The following is a 17019-nucleotide window of genomic DNA, read 5'->3' as shown; positions in this document are numbered from 1 at the left end:
ATTTGTCTATCTCTTTGAAGGTCGTATTGTGAAATGCCAGGCTTAACTAGTCCATCTGGTCCTTGTTCCGCTGGGTATTACTGCATAGGTGGAGCTGTTGTCTCACAGCCGAGTGTAGTCAGTCAAGGCAGTGAATGCCAGCCTGGTTATTTCTGCCCAGAAGGGAGTTCAGATCAAATCAAATGTACACCTGGACATTATTGCTCCCGATCACAGTTGTATTCTACATCTGGTTACTGTAATGCTGGATATTATTGTAACCTCGGGTCACTTACCGCAACACCTACTGACAATGTACAAGGTAATCTTAATTTACTATCGCATGTTTCATATAGTATCAATAAATGGGATTTATGTCAAATCCATGGTTTTATCCTGTTTCTAGTTAAGCCTAGAAAGTGACCAACTCTATGACCAGTTTCAATTGGTTACATATATGTAAAAATAAAATTAGCTAGTCTGGTCTAATCTTCATTCTAATTTTGACTCTGCGTTCAGGTGTTATTGAGATTTATTTGAATCTTTAAGGAAATCTTTGTCCGAAGGGTAGATACTGCCCTGAAGGAAGCGCCAGTGGAACTTTATGTCCGCCCGGAACATTCTTGAATGTGACTGGTGGCAGAAATGAGTCCGACTGTTTAGAATGTACGCAGGGAAATTACTGTTCCGGCTTTGGAAATATCAATCCCACTGGACCTTGCGATGCTGGATATTTCTGTCCACCCGGAATGAATGTGTCCAGTCCAAATGATCATCCATGCCCTCAAGGTAATTACGTAAAATTTTAGAAACCTTTTAGACTCAATTCAAGTCACATTTTTGTCAGCACTGCGCAAGAAATGTATGTTTGTGTCAGTAATTTTATAGTCACGCATGTATATCACTTGATTTGGTAAGAAACCAGTGTTTTACACATTACACATTACATGGTTCACCTTATGCATGGTACCCCACATTCTTATAGGTCACTACTGTGCAGTTGGTAGTTATGAAGCAATCCGTTGTTCGTCTGGGTATTATCAAGATGAAACAGCAAAAAGCACATGTAAATTATGCCCATCAGGATACTATTGTGACAATACAATGAATCCTGTTGTTCTTTACAATGATACCATTTGCCCGGAGGGTAAGATTGAGACTCCTACTTCATTTTGCTGCTTCTATCAACCCTCCATTGCACAGCATTAAGATTTTTCCTGCTTTTAAGGTCATTATTGTCCGAATGGTACAAAGTTTGCTACTGAATATGGATGCCCGGCTGGTACATACAGTAACTATACAGGTCTTCATGCTGTCACTGATTGTCTTCAATGTCCAGGAGGATTTTTCTGTGATCAGGTAGCTCAAACTACCTACTGGAAATTATGCAATGCTGGGTAAGATAAAACAACTGAAAATTTGTCAGTTATTTGACATGAACTTATACTGTGCTTTTCAATCTTCAGGTTTTACTGTCGAGGCGGTGCACAGAGTGGCACCCCAACACAAGGTGCTGATGCTAATGAATGTCCAGCCGGATTTTACTGTCCAGAAATGTCTAGTGAACCTCAGAAATGCCCAATAGGAACGTTTTCTAGTAATGTTCGATTAACGAGTGTTGATCAATGTTTGAATTGTACACAAGGTCAGTCAAAATTCTTTTATCCAGTGTTTTCAAGATCATGCGTATATTGCTATTTGATAATTCGTTTTCATTCTCTTCTCAGGTTATTATTGTGGAGAAATGAATCTGACAGCACCCAGTGGATTATGCTTGGAAGGTTATTACTGTCCCATACAAGCCACTAAGCCAGATTTTATCATCTGTCCTGAAGGATCATACTGTAAGGAGGGCACTTTTTTGCCTACTCCTTGTCCTGAAGGTATACCTGAAAGAATATTTTGTTGATTTGTTGATTTTGTTATTACATACGCTTTTTAAATTTTCTTCTTAATATTTACAGGACGTTGGTCGAATGAAACAGGATTGAAAAATGTAACTGACTGTCTTCTATGTCCGGGTGGAAGTTATTGTGCTACGCCAGGCTTGACGCAACCTACTGGATTTTGTGATCCAGGATATTACTGCCCTGAAGGGTCTGCTCGAAAGGATCCACCCTCAACATACTGCCCTATCGGTTTCTTCTGCCCAGGAGGCACTGCTCAGCCTATACCTTGTAGAAATAACAGTCATGTGAGTAATTTTTTTCCGGAGATGAGACCTGCTAAAGTACCTTTCATATTTTCTAATATTATTAATATTTTGACATATTTTTCTAGGTGAATCATACTCATGCCCCTATGTGCTACGATTGTCCAGCTGGATTCTATTGTATATATCAAGGTCAATCTGTTAGTTGTCCGGCCGGGTATTATTGTCCTAGCGGTACTGGAAAAGACTGGAAATCCTGCCCACGTGGTACTTACAGCGACCAGCTTGAATTATCTGATGTTAGTCAGTGTAAACCATGCCCCGCTGGAAAATACTGTGACTCCGAACATCTTGCAAATCCTGCAGGTATTCTTTATAGCTACAAATCCAAGATATCCAATATTAGAATGAAATGAATAATTCACTTATGCAATCACAGATGACACTTTTCCTTGCACTGTTTTCATTCTGTTCTCAGGAGACTGTGCCCCTGGTCACTGGTGTGCATATGGTGTCGATCGCAATTATCCACCAGGGAATGATACATCTCTGCCCTATAATAGCACATGTTATAATTATAACCAACGTGGCTATGGTGGAATTTGCCCAATCGGGCATTATTGTCCCGGTGGTTTGGCAAGCACCAATCCCATACCATGCGAAAATGGTTCCTATGCCGATGTACAGGGTTTAGCTGCTTGCAAAGATTGCCCTGCAGGTAAAGTATATTAGTTAAAAATCCAAAATTGAATTGAATGTTAGCTATGATTTAATGATCTGTGGTAATCGCTCTATTTTCATTGTATAGGTTATTATTGCCCATCAGGAAGCAGTAGCTATACTCCTTATGAATGTCCTCCTGGATACTACTGTCCCTTGAACACAAAATCGATCAATCAAAATCCATGCCCTGCTGGAACGTACAACAATCTCACTATGCGTACTGCTCCTCATGATTGTCTCGATTGTCCAGGTTTGTACTAGTTGTATTCAATAGCTGATTAGTAAGGAATCTCTTTAAGTGATCATTTGACATTGGGAATTTCTCAAAATGGTCAAAATCAAAATCCTTTCTGCTGTTATTATTTTCAGGGGGTTATTATTGTGATAGGGCAGCATTAGATGCACCAACTGGCCCGTGTGATGGGGGATATTACTGTACGACCGGAGCAACATCGAGCAATCCAGTTAACAAAACGTGGGGAAGCTATTGTTTGGCGGGAACGTTCTGTCCTGTCGGCTCTTCTCATCCAACTCCATGTACACCGGGCTTGTATTGTGCAAGTGATTACCTATCTAAGGTTTCTGGAGTGTGTGATAGCGGATATTATTGTAGGTCTGGAGCTAAAATTCCCAATCCTCGTGATGGAAATATTACAGGTAAGTTGTATAGAAGCATTAAAAATGACATTATTTGAATGTAGATACCGGTATCTTTACATTGAGTTAACTACAAATCAATACATGAATTTCAGGTGATATCTGTCCGGTTGGAACATTCTGCCCGCTAGCCAGCGCATCAGCTCGGCCATGTGGACCTGGAACCTTTGTAAACTCAACCGGTAATAAAGGACTACTGGATTGTGAGCCGTGTTTGCCAGGCTCTTACTGTGCAGGATCTCTAAATGGTGTACCAACTGGTCTCTGTAGTGCTGGTTATTATTGCCCCGGTGGGCAAGCTAGTCCAAATCCTTCAGAATACAACTGTTCATTAGGTATGATTAATATCAATATCGGTAACGGATTCAATTGCCATGTTTAGCACCCTTCCTTCTTTTGGGCCCAATTAACTTAATTTGCAATGAAACACATTCAGGTCATTATTGTCCGGCTGGAAGTTCACAACCATTGCGTTGTTTATCTGGATCATATCAAGATGAAGTAGGACAAGCATCGTGTAAGAACTGTCCTCTGGGATATTACTGCGACAATACTATGGATCCTGTTGTGCTATATAACAACACAGCGTGCCCTGAAGGTTGGTGATTTTAAAAATCGTTGGAATTGATTCGTTTTGTTTGATTCTGTTCAGATGTCATTGTTTCTTCAAATATTTTCTACAATTTTTTTCTGACAGGATTTTATTGTCCGGAGAGTACGAAATATTCAACAGAATTCCCGTGCCCTCCTGGAACATACAATAACATATCGCATCGCGCACAACTTAGTGACTGTTTGCCTTGTGCTGCAGGCGAATACTGTGAAACACCTGGTTTAGCTTTACCAACAGGACCATGCAGAGCGGGTACATATACTTTGTATATCAGAACATTGATTTTCAGTGCCATAATTTCTACAGCTTCCTCCATACCTCTCATGAATTATTTTTCTAGGTTATTTCTGTAAATCTGGTTCGAATAGCTCTACTCCACTTTTTGATGAAGATGCAGATATTTGCCCAATTGGAAATTATTGTCCATCCGGTTCAGCTTTACCGACGGCCTGCCCACCGGGTACATACAATAATGCAACTGGACGTGAGATTCTTAGTGAATGTCAGAATTGTACCGCTGGATATCACTGCCCGAACTGGAATATGACTGATCCTGGACCACCCTGTTCAGCTGGATATTTCTGCTCAGGAGGAGCTAGTACGGCTACTGATACTCAGTGTACACCTGGCTCCTATTGTCCTGAAGGCAGTGCTCAGCCTACACCCTGCCCGCCAGGTACATGGTCAAGTACGCCTGGTCTACAGATGGAATCTCAGTGCTCAAATTGTTCTGGCGGATTTTACTGTCCTAATTCAGGTAGAAAAATTGTTGCAAAGTTACCGTATCTAAAGTTTGGTTATACATTTTACAAATTGCTTATTACGATTCAACTGTTATCTACTCTAGGAATGACATCTGTTAGTCATGAATGTTGGGGAGGCTACTATTGTCCAACTAGAATATCAGTTCCAAATCCAGCTCAACATCTTTGTCCAGTTGGTGTTTATTGTCCAAATGGCAGTGAAATATATAAGGTGACTATATGTACTGGTATCTTATATGCATATGCATTTTCTGTGTTATTTGTGTGTGATGATATTTTACTTTTATTAAAGGAATGTTTACCTGGATATCACACAAACACATCTGGTCAAGCTGTTTGCGATGTCTGTCCGGCAGGATTCTACTGTTCACCAGTTCAGCCTCACAATGCCTCATTGGGAAGTCAGCCTTGTCCAGCTGGATACTTCTGTCCTCAAGGTATGTACCGTAGAAGCATTAGCAGCGATTAGCTGATATTTGAAATAGTCTTTATAGCTTATTCTATTGGGTTTTTGACTTTCAGGTACTGGAATTAACTGGCAATCTTGTCCTGCTGGCACATACAGTAGTCAGGAAGGTATCTCAGACGTATCCCAGTGTTTACCATGTACTGGGGGTTCATACTGTCAAGGAGAACATCTTACAACACCATCAGGAGAATGTGCAGCAGGTTAGTTACGGTATCTTGAAGGTTTGATTGATGGACAAACATCATTGATCACCTTTCAAAATGCTTGGCATGGTCAATGTTTTGCTTAGCTGAAATTGAAAATGAAATATTGTTATTTCAGGATTTTATTGTATCTCTGGAGTTGATCGTCCTGAACCTGCTCGAACTAACAGCTCAATCAATGACTCGTCATGCCCTTCCCAATCTTATTTCCGAGGTTTAGGAGGTGTGTGTCCACTTGGAAATCATTGTCCTCAGGGAACAATACTTCCCCTGCCTTGCGCTGCAGGAACTTATGCCGATAGATTGGGAATGGCTGAATGCTTAGAATGCCCTGCTGGTTATTACTGTTTAACAAATTCTACAGAGTTTATCAGCACACCTTGTCCACCAGGTGCGTGAGCTTCATCTGTTTGTGCTACAAATCATCAAAGGAATGGCAAGGAATAATTCAATTTTTTTTATTTTTCATAGGTCACTACTGCTTGAATGGTACAACATATTCTACCGAATACAAATGTCCACCTGGTAAATTTAATCAAAAGACAACTGGAACATCCTTATCTGATTGTGAATCATGTTCTGGTGGTCAGTATTGTGAAGGTAATGGTAATTCACAGCCAACTGGTAACTGTTCCGCTGGATGGTATTGTCCAAGTGGTGCTACTATGGCAAATGATACTGTGAATGGTGGAAAATGTCAACCAGGATATTTCTGTCCTGAAGGTATTTATACAAATCAGTTTAAATTTCAAATTTTATCCCAATATTTCATTTCATTCTCCAAACCTCAGAAAGTACATGTATGTATATCATGAGAACTATGTACCGTTTGCCTATTTCTAGGTTCAGCAGATCCTTTGCCATGTCCTGGTGGTCAGTTCTGTCAGTTCGATGGTCTAGCGGTGCCAACAGGTTCTTGCTCTGCAGGGTATTACTGTACATCTCGGGCAATATTATCCAAGCCTACAGATGGTTCGACTGGCGATATATGTCCAGCAGGTTACTACTGTCCAGAAGGGTCATCGTGGCCACTGTCGTGTGGCCCTGGCACATTCAGTCCAACGATTGGAAACCAGAATGCATCAGATTGTTTGCCATGTACTGGAGGAGAGTATTGTCAAGAATATAATCTTACAACTACTACAGGTTGGTGAAAATAGTTACCGGTACTCATAAACATACCAGTGCACTGTAAAAGCAACTTACTCGAAGAATACATAAACCAAAAATATTTTAGCATTGCATTTCTTGTTAACATATTCTAGGAAACTGCACTCAAGGCTTCTACTGTCCTACTAATGAGAGAACAGCAGCTGCCAATCCATGTTTAGTTGGTCATTTCTGTCCTGAACGTAGTGTGCAGCCAATCATATGCCCTAGTGGACAGTATCAGGACCAACCAGGAGAATGGCAATGTCTGACTTGCCCTGGCGGATATTTCTGTGATAATAGCAATGGTATAGTTGTGTTGAATGATACAATTAAATGTCCAGCTGGATATTACTGTCCTCGTGGTAAGTTGATGGAATTATTTCGATATGATATGCATAGGTGCAAATGTGCCCGCTAGGATGACATCAGTTGTGCTTCATATGATGCTATATCTTTATTTAGGTACTGAAAGGAGTGACCAGTTTGGCTGCCCTCTTGGAACGTATGGAAATGCCATTGGTTATAATTCAAGTTCAGATTGCAGCCCGTGTTCGGGTGGAGAATTCTGTGGAGAAATCGGAAAGACTTCACCCACCGGCCCTTGCATGGCTGGTTATTACTGCAGACGTTTTGCCATGTCATCATCACCCAATCAAAGTGAAGATGCTAATATTTGTCCACAAGGTAAGTAATAATCAAATGTAGATTTTGTGTAATTAAAGAATACATGTATGGTTACAATGTTGATTTGATTATCTAGGATCTTATTGTGTGGAGGGTACCACAGAGCCAGTAGGATGCCCACCAGGAACATATGGTGGCCGGGAAGGATTGAGAAATCAATCTGAATGTACTCCTTGTGAAGCTGGAAAGTACTGCGAACAGTCTGGACTTCTTGATAATGAAGGTAAAACTAACAACAGATTTCTTAAGTTTGGTTTTGCTTAAGTTCAGGGTTCGTTAAGCTTTTCTTTTCTTTTTAGGACTCTGTTATGCGGGATATTTTTGCAGCGTAGGATCCAAATCTAGGAGAAATGCTATTTGTCCACCAGGGAGTTATTGCCCCATTCAGAGTGCTTTTCCTGAACGCTGTCCTCAGGTATATGGCATGTTAGAAATTAAGAGAATATTTTTTAAGCTTGTACAGTACAAATCTTTGTTGGATGTTTCAAAGTTCATTGCAATGTTTATGCAATTTTAGGGATCATTCAATCCTTATCATGGATTGAATAGCAGTGAGCAATGTACACAATGTACACCAGGCGATTATTGTGGTCATGAAGGTTTAAATCAAACATCTGGACCATGTGCTGCTGGTTTCTATTGTCCGGGAGGTCAGAATACATCCCAACCTGCTGATTTTCCCTGTATAGAGGGACATTATTGCCCGATCAACTCTCCACAGCCAGTACCATGCGCTAATGGTACTTACATGAATCATACAATGGGTTCTTCATGCTACATATGCCCAGCTGGATGGTAAGCCACATCAATATTTTGGGATCATATGGTAAAACGTTCATATGTATTTCTGCTATCAACAATGATTTGGTTTTGTCATACAATCAGGTACTGTATTCTTGGCACATTGGTTCAAGAATGTCCAGAAGGTCACTATTGTCCTGATGGTACTGGTATCAATTGGCAGCCATGTCCTCGAGGGACACATAACAATATAACTGGGCTTGCTGATTCATCACAATGTTCTCCATGCCCTGGTGGTCATTACTGCGATGTTGATGGATTGGTTAATCCTAAAGGACTCTGTGCTGCAGGACATTACTGTAACTATGGTATAGATAGAATGAAACCAACTGGTAATGGATCATGTGACACATCAGGTTCGTCTCAATTTAATGAATTTGCATGACAATAAATAATTCAATCATCAATGATTACCTGTGGGTTATGTTTCAATTTTCCACTTTAAGGAGGACAGACTGGTAAAGGAGGAACATGTCCAGAAGGACACTACTGTCCAGTTGGATCCACGGTTCCGATTCAGTGTGGTGCCGGTAGTTTCAGCAATGAAACTGGTCTATCTCAGTGTCATCCATGTCCAGCTGGCTATTATTGTCCCACCGGTGAGTTGTCTTTCATTCCCCTGTTAATAGTTAATCATTTAACCAATATGAAAGATAAATGTCTTATCTTCCCTGATAATTTCTCATTTAACTAATAAAAGGAACTTCATATTGTAAGTATTGATTATTTCAGTAAATAATGATCATTAGATTGTTTGGTCACTGATCTCCATGTTTATGTTACTATTCAACATTGTTTTTTGAGTTCATGGTGTCATTTATAATTATGTTCATGTTTATGATTAATGTCTTAGATTCATAACTTATTTTGTTTGTTATTGAATTGCTTCGAAACACAAGGTTGAACCAAACATTCTATTATTTAGGGTTGTCATCATATATTGATTTCCCCTGCCCAGGAGGTTATTACTGTCCTGAAGCCACTCAGAGTGCCTATCAGTATCCATGTCCAGCTGGGACGTACCTCAACGCCACTATGGGTCGCAACCTGAATGACTGTATTGGTTGCCCACCGGGACAATACTGTGAACGAGATGGTCTCAATTGGCCTTCTGGACCATGCGCGCCAGGTAGGATCATTGATTTATTGTTGGTATCAATATCTGATTCGTTGTTAATACTTCTATAAATTCCCCTTAAAAATTTCTATTTTAAGGTTTTTACTGCACAGTAAATTCAAGCCTAGCAAACACAACTTCAGACGGAGGCCAATGTCAACCGGGTGACTACTGTCCAGAAGGAAGTTACCAACCGACTCCGTGTGATCCGGGCAAATATTGTCAGACAGCTGGTTTAGCTTTACCTACTGGTCCATGTAGTGCAGGTATTTACACTTCTTTAAGGAGGTAATTTATCAAGAAATTTGTGGTTTTGAGTTATTGATTTCTCTTCTCGCAGGTTTCTATTGTCTGCTGAAATCTAGCGATCCAGCTCCTACGGATGGTGTAACCGGAAATGATTGTCCAGTCGGTCATTTCTGCCCGCAAGGTTCCGCAGATAAATCCGCATGCCCAACCGGCTCCTACCTCGACGCTACGCAACAAACTGACGTCAGTGACTGTAAACTATGTACTGCTGGAAAGTATTGTCCGGGCATTGGTCGTGAATTTCCATTGGCCGATTGTTCTAGCGGTTATTACTGTCCTCTCGGTCAGAATCAAACGGCACCGTATGAGTACAGGCAAGAAATTTTCCTCCAGAGCACCCATTTCGTTAATGAATTAATCACTAGTTTTAGTAACGTATCTTGTATACTTATTACAGATGTCCAGTGGGTCATTATTGTCCGTCTGGTGTCGATGCACCGATTCGATGTGATAATGGTACCTACCAAAATGAAGAGACTATGCCATCGTGTAAAGTTTGTCCTGCTGGATATTTCTGCGATAATACTATGAACATTGTTGTACTGGATAACTCGACCACTATCTGTCCGATGGGTTATTACTGTCCAGCTGGTACTAGATACAGTAAAGAAAGCCCATGTCCGGTTGGCACATTCAACAATAGGACAGGTAATTTGTTCATTCATGATGATGGAAAAATCATTGTTGAACAAAGCACAAAATCATTTTTGTATTGCCGTTTAGAATGAATACACAAATACATGCTATTTGAAATCTGAATTTCATGTACATCTTTGTGTCATAATTTGTAGGTCTAAGACAAGAAAATGATTGTTCTCCATGTTTGGGAGGATATTACTGTCCGATGCCTGGTATGGTGACACCTATTGATTTATGTTCAGCTGGATATTTCTGTAAGCAGTATGCCAATATTTCTGCTCCTAATCAAGGTAATATTGGCCTCAATTCGGTACTTTCGTCAGTTCTGAGACTTGGCTAATTGATCGAAAATGTTCCGAATATTTTCTTTAAAGGAGCCGATGCTAACATTTGTCCGCTGGGATACTACTGTCTACAAGGTACTGCTGACCCAACCCCCTGTCCTAAGGGTAGCTATGGTAATGTGACTGGATTAGAACAGGAAACTGACTGTGTTCAGTGTCCTGCAGGAAGTTACTGCGCAGATGTAAACATGGTTGGTACATCGGGTCTTTGTTCAGCCGGGTAAGTTATGACTACAGTGAATTTATATTTTAGATTTATATCTTAAAGAGTAATTTGAAGTAAATTATACTTATTTTTTATTCTAGATATTACTGTCCTTTGGGATCTAATGTATCTACAACAACTGTCTGTCCCATTGGACACTACTGTGTTGAAGGTTCTGGAAATCCAACTCCATGCCCAAGAGGAACTTACACGAATGCTCTTGGTAATCACAATATCTCTCAGTGTACACAATGCGACGAAGGGAAATACTGTGGTGGTACAGGTAAATGAACTATTGAAAAAATTCTAAAACCTAAAAGGTCTTTGTGATAGAAAATGAATGTTCATGGTAATATGAAAATGTTCCTTTTATAGGGTTATCTGCAACAACTGGTGACTGTGATGCTGGTTTCTATTGCCCTGGTGGAAACGATGTTCCCAACCCGATTGAGACTCCTTGCACAATAGGCTTACACTGTCCAGTTGGTAGTCCTCGGCCACAACCATGTACCCCTGGTACATTCACCAATTTAACGCAGCAGGCAGATTGCTTAGAGTGTCCACAAGGTTATTATTGTGTTCCTGAAGAGGTTATTGCAGGTAGGTTACCGAACATAAAACCTAGCTTCCTTCAAAATGAATTGAATTTTGATTACTGGAAGACTATTTGATGATTATTATTTGTAGGAAACTCATCATCAGGTCATCGCTTGTGTCCGCGTGGATTTTACTGTCCGAATGGAACAGGAACAAACTGGTCACCATGTCCAGCTGGAACTTACAGCAATGAACTCGGACTGTCTCATTCCAGTCAATGTCAGCAATGTAGAGGAGGCATGTACTGTGATGTGACAAACCTGACATCCCCTGTGGGAGACTGCGATCCAGGTTATTACTGTACAACTGGTGTTGATCGTAGTTCACCATCTGGAAGTCATGTTGGTGTAGGAGGAATCTGTCCACTCGGGCACAAGTGTCCTGGGGCTACTGTGAATCCAATTGGTTGTGATGCTGGAACATATCAGGTTATTCATATTTTCATATATAACTGTTTCTTCACTTTGAAACGAAATGAGAATATAAGAGTACCGTATGATAGTTTGAAACATAATGTGATGACAAAAGTTTTATGTATTTTGTAGGATGAAACTGGAAAGCCTTCGTGTAAAGATTGTCCTGCAGGATATTACTGTGTGGCTAATTCAACTACATACACTGACCAACCCTGTCCATCGGGTCACTATTGTCCTAATGGCACGAAATATGATATACAGTACAAGTGTCCGCAGGGAACGTTTAACAATTTGACACGTAAATTATTATCTTCATTAGTTTTAAATTCTAAGAAAACTCATGAAAGTATTGATTCATTAATCTCTTCGAATTGAAATTTCAGTTCAATCCGGTCCGATATCCTGCACACAGTGTACCCCAGGTTATTACTGTGCGAATGAAGGCATGTCTGCGGTAACTGGCCCATGTGATCCAGGATGGTACTGTACAAGCGGTTCATGGCTCGCCCAACCATCCAGTCCACAGGGAGGCAAATGTTACCTAGGTAGGTTTTACTTATTATTCAAATCATGATCTATTCAAACAGGTTAGAATACTGGTACATGTATGATAATCATTGTAGGTGAATATTGTCCTGAAGGAAGTGCAGCTGCACTACCCTGTGATCCTGGTAAATATTGTGATGCAGAACTTATGTCAACTCCTCGTGGTCCTTGTCTGGCTGGTTATTACTGTTCTGGTAATTCGAGTCGTGCTACACCAAATGGTTATGGAGGTGAGCGAATTTTCATTCTGTATGATAAATTACTTCTAACTTCTTAATCTGGCACTGTGAATATCTATTAAAGGAAACTCTTGTCGTCCTGGACACTACTGCGTTGAGGGTAGTAGCGTTGAGGTACCCTGTTCACCTGGCTTTTATCAACCGAGTTTCCGCGCTGAAAATGATTCCTGGTGTATACCTTGTACAGCTGGATATTATTGTCAGAGCAGTGGATTGGCACAAGTTGATGGGCCTTGCGATGATGGTAAGTTTCAGTTTTCTGTCTAGAATGACTTACACACAACTTATGGCATAATTTTTCTTCAGCCTGATGGATTTGTAAACGTAGCTTACAAACACCATTCATGTCCAATTTCAGGTTATTATTGTCCAACGGGACAGACCGTTCAAAACCCAAGTGGGTATGAATGTCCTCTTGGATACTACTGTATCAACAATGCCAGTTCACCACAGATTTGTCCATCGGGAACTTATCAGGATGATGTTCGACAATCGACTTGTAAACAGTGTTTACCTGGCTTTTACTGCGATAATTCATTATCCGCTGTCATCAATGTTACTCTGTATCAGTGTCCTGAGGGTCATTACTGTCCAGCTGGAACTAAGATGGCAACTGAATGGCCATGCCCAGCCGGTACATTCAACAATGCAACAGGTCTCCGCAGTGATGCAGAATGTTTGCCGTGTTTGGGTGAGAAAGAATAAGAGTTCTTATGATTACATAGATTACAATGTGTTCATGCACCGGTATCTGTAATGTAATGATGTACGTGTATTTCATATTTTTCCAGGTGGGTACTATTGTCCTGGAGGTGGTGTTATTTATCCAGTATTACCATGTAGTGCTGGTTACTATTGCCGCTCTGGAGCACGTGTAGCAGCACCCTTACAAGATATTTACGCAAATATTTGTCCACCTGGTTTCTATTGTCCACAGCAGACAACTGAGCCGATCTCTTGTCCTGTGACTACATTCTCAAATATGACCGGACTGCGAAATGAATCGGATTGCCTTCAATGCGCTGCTGGTAATGTTTTTCTATTGCTTCTTCGTCATTTGATACAGATAAAAAGATTGAATGGTTAAATGGAGAATATTTATTTTGCATTTAGGCTGGTACTGTGATTCGCTAGCTATGACTGCACCAAGGGCTGAGTGTTCGGCAGGTTTCTACTGTCCGAGTGGATCTAGTTCGTCCTTTGAGATTATTTGTCCCGCTGGAAGATACTGTCCTCAAGGTATCAGATGTTGATTCTAGATGATGATTAACCCCCTTAGATAGATGAATCGAAATTTCAGATGTTGATATAACATTTTGTTGTTCTAGGTACCCATACACCTGTGAAGTGTCAAAGTGGTACTTGGTCAAATGCAACTCGTCTAACAAAAGATGCTGATTGCACCGCTTGTCCAGCTGGATGGTACTGCCAACAGAATGGACTAATTGATCCTGAAGGCCTGTGTCAGCAAGGTTACTACTGTCCTGAGGGATCGAATGTTCCCAATCCAATTGTGTGCCCAATTGGCTTACAATGTCCAACAGGATCTGACCAGCCGAAGTCATGTCAACCTGGTTACTATACTAATAGAACAGGAATGTGGCAGTGCGATATATGTCCAGATGGGTAAGTAGATAGTACTTAAACCTTGGTGCTTGTATGTTTTCTATATAACTGGTATTTCATGTAATATGCCAGATGTATATACCGTTCGAATATGACTGACAATTGATGTTTGTTTTATCATTGAAGGTTTTATTGTCTGCCTGAAAATGTTACAGCAGGTGATCCACAGTCTGGATATCATGACTGTCCGGCTGGATACTACTGTCCGAGTGGCACAGGATTAAATTGGCAGCCATGTCCTCGTGGAACATACAGTGATCAAACCAACCTATACAGGGTTTGTAATCTTTAAATTGATTACCTACCTTAATAACACGTAAATTGCGACGACATTTTTGCTGATGTTTGATTTCAATTTCGATAGGTTCAGCAGTGTACTGATTGTGATGGAGGAAGGTATTGTTCAGTTGAAGGAGCCACTATTGTAACTGGTTTATGTTCTCCGGGATATTATTGCCAGTCGGGTGTTGATCGACCTAATCCTGATAATTCAAACACAAATAGTTCATATCCACCATCGTGTCCACTTCTCGGTGGCCATACAGGTAACATCTCTTAACATACATCTTAAAAAGATTAGATTAATTTGTTTGATTCTTTTTTATGATGTTCATGTTTTTGAAGGTTTTGGAGACATTTGCCCTCGAGGATTTATGTGTCCTCTCGGCAGTACAGTACCAACAGGATGTGCCCCGGGAACGTATCAGGACCAAGAAGGGCAGCCTACATGCGTTAATTGTCCTGCTGGATATTTCTGTCTTGCAAATGCTACAACTTACTTGGATACCACGTGTCCAAGTGGTCACTACTGTCCTGAGGCAACCGAGCATTCAGCACAGTATCCATGTGCTCCTGGAACATTCAACCCTAAAACAACTCAGACAAATGCCACAGCCTGTTTACCATGTACAGGTGGAATGTATTGCCAAGGAAATGGTAACACAAATCCTACCAATAACTGCAGGTTAGTCATGTGAATTAAGCTTTATCTCTTGAGTAAGATTTTTATTGGAAACGAAACATAACTCTAATTTATTCTTGAAATCTACTTTATTAATAGTGCTGGGTGGTATTGCAGTGGAGGCAGTACACAGTCTATGCCGATTAATCCCTCAGAAGGGGGACGGTGTCCAGTTGGTGCATTCTGTCCAGAATCCAGTGTTCAGCCTACAAAATGCACTCCTGGTTCATACTGTGCCACTCAGGAGTTATCATTACCTACTGCTTTGTGTAATCAAGGTAATAATTTTGTATTTTAAACATATTTCTCTTGTTTGACATTAAATGACACATATACAGATTCCTCGGTATAATGTTTATTTCTAAATTGACAGGTTATTACTGCACTCTAGCTGCAACTGGTCATAGTCCTACGGATAACATTACTGGCAATATCTGCCCGAGAGGATTTTATTGTCCTGCGGGAAGCTCTGCACCCACTGCATGTGGTATTGGATATTATTTGGACACAGAAGGAAATTCTTCACCTTCGGGTTGTAAGATCTGCACTGAAGGTAAAGTCTATATCAGAAATATATCATAAATGTCTCACTCGTGTTCTTGGAATGATTATATACTTAAAAATTTGAACAGGAAAATATTGTGACGTCGAAGGGCTCGCAAATCCAACAGGAAATTGTTCAGCTGGCCACTACTGCCCCGAAGGTCAAATAACTGCAAAACCAGGAAACTATTCATGCCCGCCTGGACATTTCTGTATCGGTGGACTTGGTGCTGCCCAGCCATGTCCATCCGGTGAATACCAAGTAAGCAGACTCTCAGACAGTCAATAATCCTTGTAATTTCTTAAGCACATAGCTCGTACTCTCTGTACATGGTAATTGTCTAACAAAATGATATATTGTAGGATAACCAAGGAATCAGTTCATGTAAACCATGCCCAGCTGGATTTTACTGTAATGCTACATTTGGGCCAGTCATTTTCTATGGATCGTATCTGTGCCCGGAAGGTTATTACTGCCCCATTGGAACGGAATATGAATATCAGTACCCATGTCCTAGAGGTACATTTAATAATGCCACAGGAAAAACAGCCCAATCAGAGTGTACCCCGTGTATCGGAGGTATGGCTTGTGATGAAGATGGTCTCGCGTCTCCACTACGACCTTGTGCTCCTGGATATTTCTGTAGAGAACAAGCTAATATGACAGCTCCCACACTAGGTAAGCATTGTTCAATAACAGTGACTTAATGATGTGGATAATCTTTATATGATTGTTATGTACTGGTAATCACAGGTGTGTCAGCTGATGTTTGCCCTGCTGGTAGCTTCTGCCCGGAAGAAACTGCTGCTCCCATTCCATGCCCAGTGGGCACATACAGTCCCACTCCTGGTTTACACAAGGTAGAACAATGTCTCAATTGCACTGGAGGTTATTACTGTGGAAATCAAGGTAGGAAATCAAACTTGTAATAGTTCAGTTAACTACATTTTATGAGATATATTTCATATAAAATGGTACGGTACATTTCTTTAAGGATTGACAGCTGTAAGTGGTCCATGTTTACCTGGATATTATTGTCCGGTTGGCTCCAAACAAGCGGATGAACTCATATGTACTGAAGGCTCGTATTGTGTCGGTGCCACACTAGATCCTAGTGCTTGCCCTACTGGTACATTCTCTAACCAGACCGGTCTCAGTAATGCGGCACAGTGTCAACAGTGTACTCCTGGTGAATACTGTGGACAAACCCGTCTGACTGCTACATCCGGACCTTGTGATCCTGGTATGTATTTTTATATTTATCACTTACATACATTTA

The 17019-nt window shown here is 40.7% G+C and overlaps 1 protein-coding gene across 1 annotated transcript in view; it reads left to right on the top strand.

Moving 5' to 3' along the window:
• Positions 1–17019, top strand: part of LOC141915524 (uncharacterized) — a 46677-nt gene that overhangs the window by 12234 nt on the left and 17424 nt on the right. The window contains exons 30-83 of the mRNA XM_074807091.1: positions 21–301; positions 529–768; positions 965–1126; positions 1208–1376; positions 1446–1624; positions 1707–1862; positions 1944–2173; positions 2260–2497; positions 2610–2849; positions 2940–3104; positions 3224–3511; positions 3607–3846; positions 3948–4109; positions 4209–4376; positions 4465–4881; positions 4972–5099; positions 5181–5325; positions 5411–5557; positions 5679–5951; positions 6032–6283; positions 6404–6706; positions 6826–7074; positions 7175–7396; positions 7473–7619; positions 7696–7811; positions 7914–8191; positions 8282–8553; positions 8644–8796; positions 9123–9326; positions 9413–9580; positions 9655–9937; positions 10021–10271; positions 10415–10552; positions 10637–10826; positions 10913–11094; positions 11187–11411; positions 11499–11836; positions 11954–12122; positions 12208–12369; positions 12448–12600; positions 12674–12853; positions 12968–13300; positions 13401–13637; positions 13723–13848; positions 13938–14235; positions 14362–14512; positions 14600–14780; positions 14860–15199; positions 15296–15474; positions 15570–15749; positions 15829–16001; positions 16103–16418; positions 16494–16649; positions 16735–16983. Of these exons, the coding sequence (XP_074663192.1) occupies positions 21–301; positions 529–768; positions 965–1126; positions 1208–1376; positions 1446–1624; positions 1707–1862; positions 1944–2173; positions 2260–2497; positions 2610–2849; positions 2940–3104; positions 3224–3511; positions 3607–3846; positions 3948–4109; positions 4209–4376; positions 4465–4881; positions 4972–5099; positions 5181–5325; positions 5411–5557; positions 5679–5951; positions 6032–6283; positions 6404–6706; positions 6826–7074; positions 7175–7396; positions 7473–7619; positions 7696–7811; positions 7914–8191; positions 8282–8553; positions 8644–8796; positions 9123–9326; positions 9413–9580; positions 9655–9937; positions 10021–10271; positions 10415–10552; positions 10637–10826; positions 10913–11094; positions 11187–11411; positions 11499–11836; positions 11954–12122; positions 12208–12369; positions 12448–12600; positions 12674–12853; positions 12968–13300; positions 13401–13637; positions 13723–13848; positions 13938–14235; positions 14362–14512; positions 14600–14780; positions 14860–15199; positions 15296–15474; positions 15570–15749; positions 15829–16001; positions 16103–16418; positions 16494–16649; positions 16735–16983 (11582 nt within the window). The remainder of the gene's footprint in view (positions 1–20; positions 302–528; positions 769–964; positions 1127–1207; positions 1377–1445; positions 1625–1706; positions 1863–1943; positions 2174–2259; positions 2498–2609; positions 2850–2939; positions 3105–3223; positions 3512–3606; positions 3847–3947; positions 4110–4208; positions 4377–4464; positions 4882–4971; positions 5100–5180; positions 5326–5410; positions 5558–5678; positions 5952–6031; positions 6284–6403; positions 6707–6825; positions 7075–7174; positions 7397–7472; positions 7620–7695; positions 7812–7913; positions 8192–8281; positions 8554–8643; positions 8797–9122; positions 9327–9412; positions 9581–9654; positions 9938–10020; positions 10272–10414; positions 10553–10636; positions 10827–10912; positions 11095–11186; positions 11412–11498; positions 11837–11953; positions 12123–12207; positions 12370–12447; positions 12601–12673; positions 12854–12967; positions 13301–13400; positions 13638–13722; positions 13849–13937; positions 14236–14361; positions 14513–14599; positions 14781–14859; positions 15200–15295; positions 15475–15569; positions 15750–15828; positions 16002–16102; positions 16419–16493; positions 16650–16734; positions 16984–17019) is intronic.

The sequence above is a fragment of the Tubulanus polymorphus genome, chromosome 1 (genome assembly GCF_964204645.1).
Source record: "Tubulanus polymorphus chromosome 1, tnTubPoly1.2, whole genome shotgun sequence".
NCBI lineage: Eukaryota > Metazoa > Nemertea > Palaeonemertea > Tubulaniformes > Tubulanidae > Tubulanus > Tubulanus polymorphus.
This window is presented reverse-complemented; position numbering and strand designations above follow the sequence as displayed.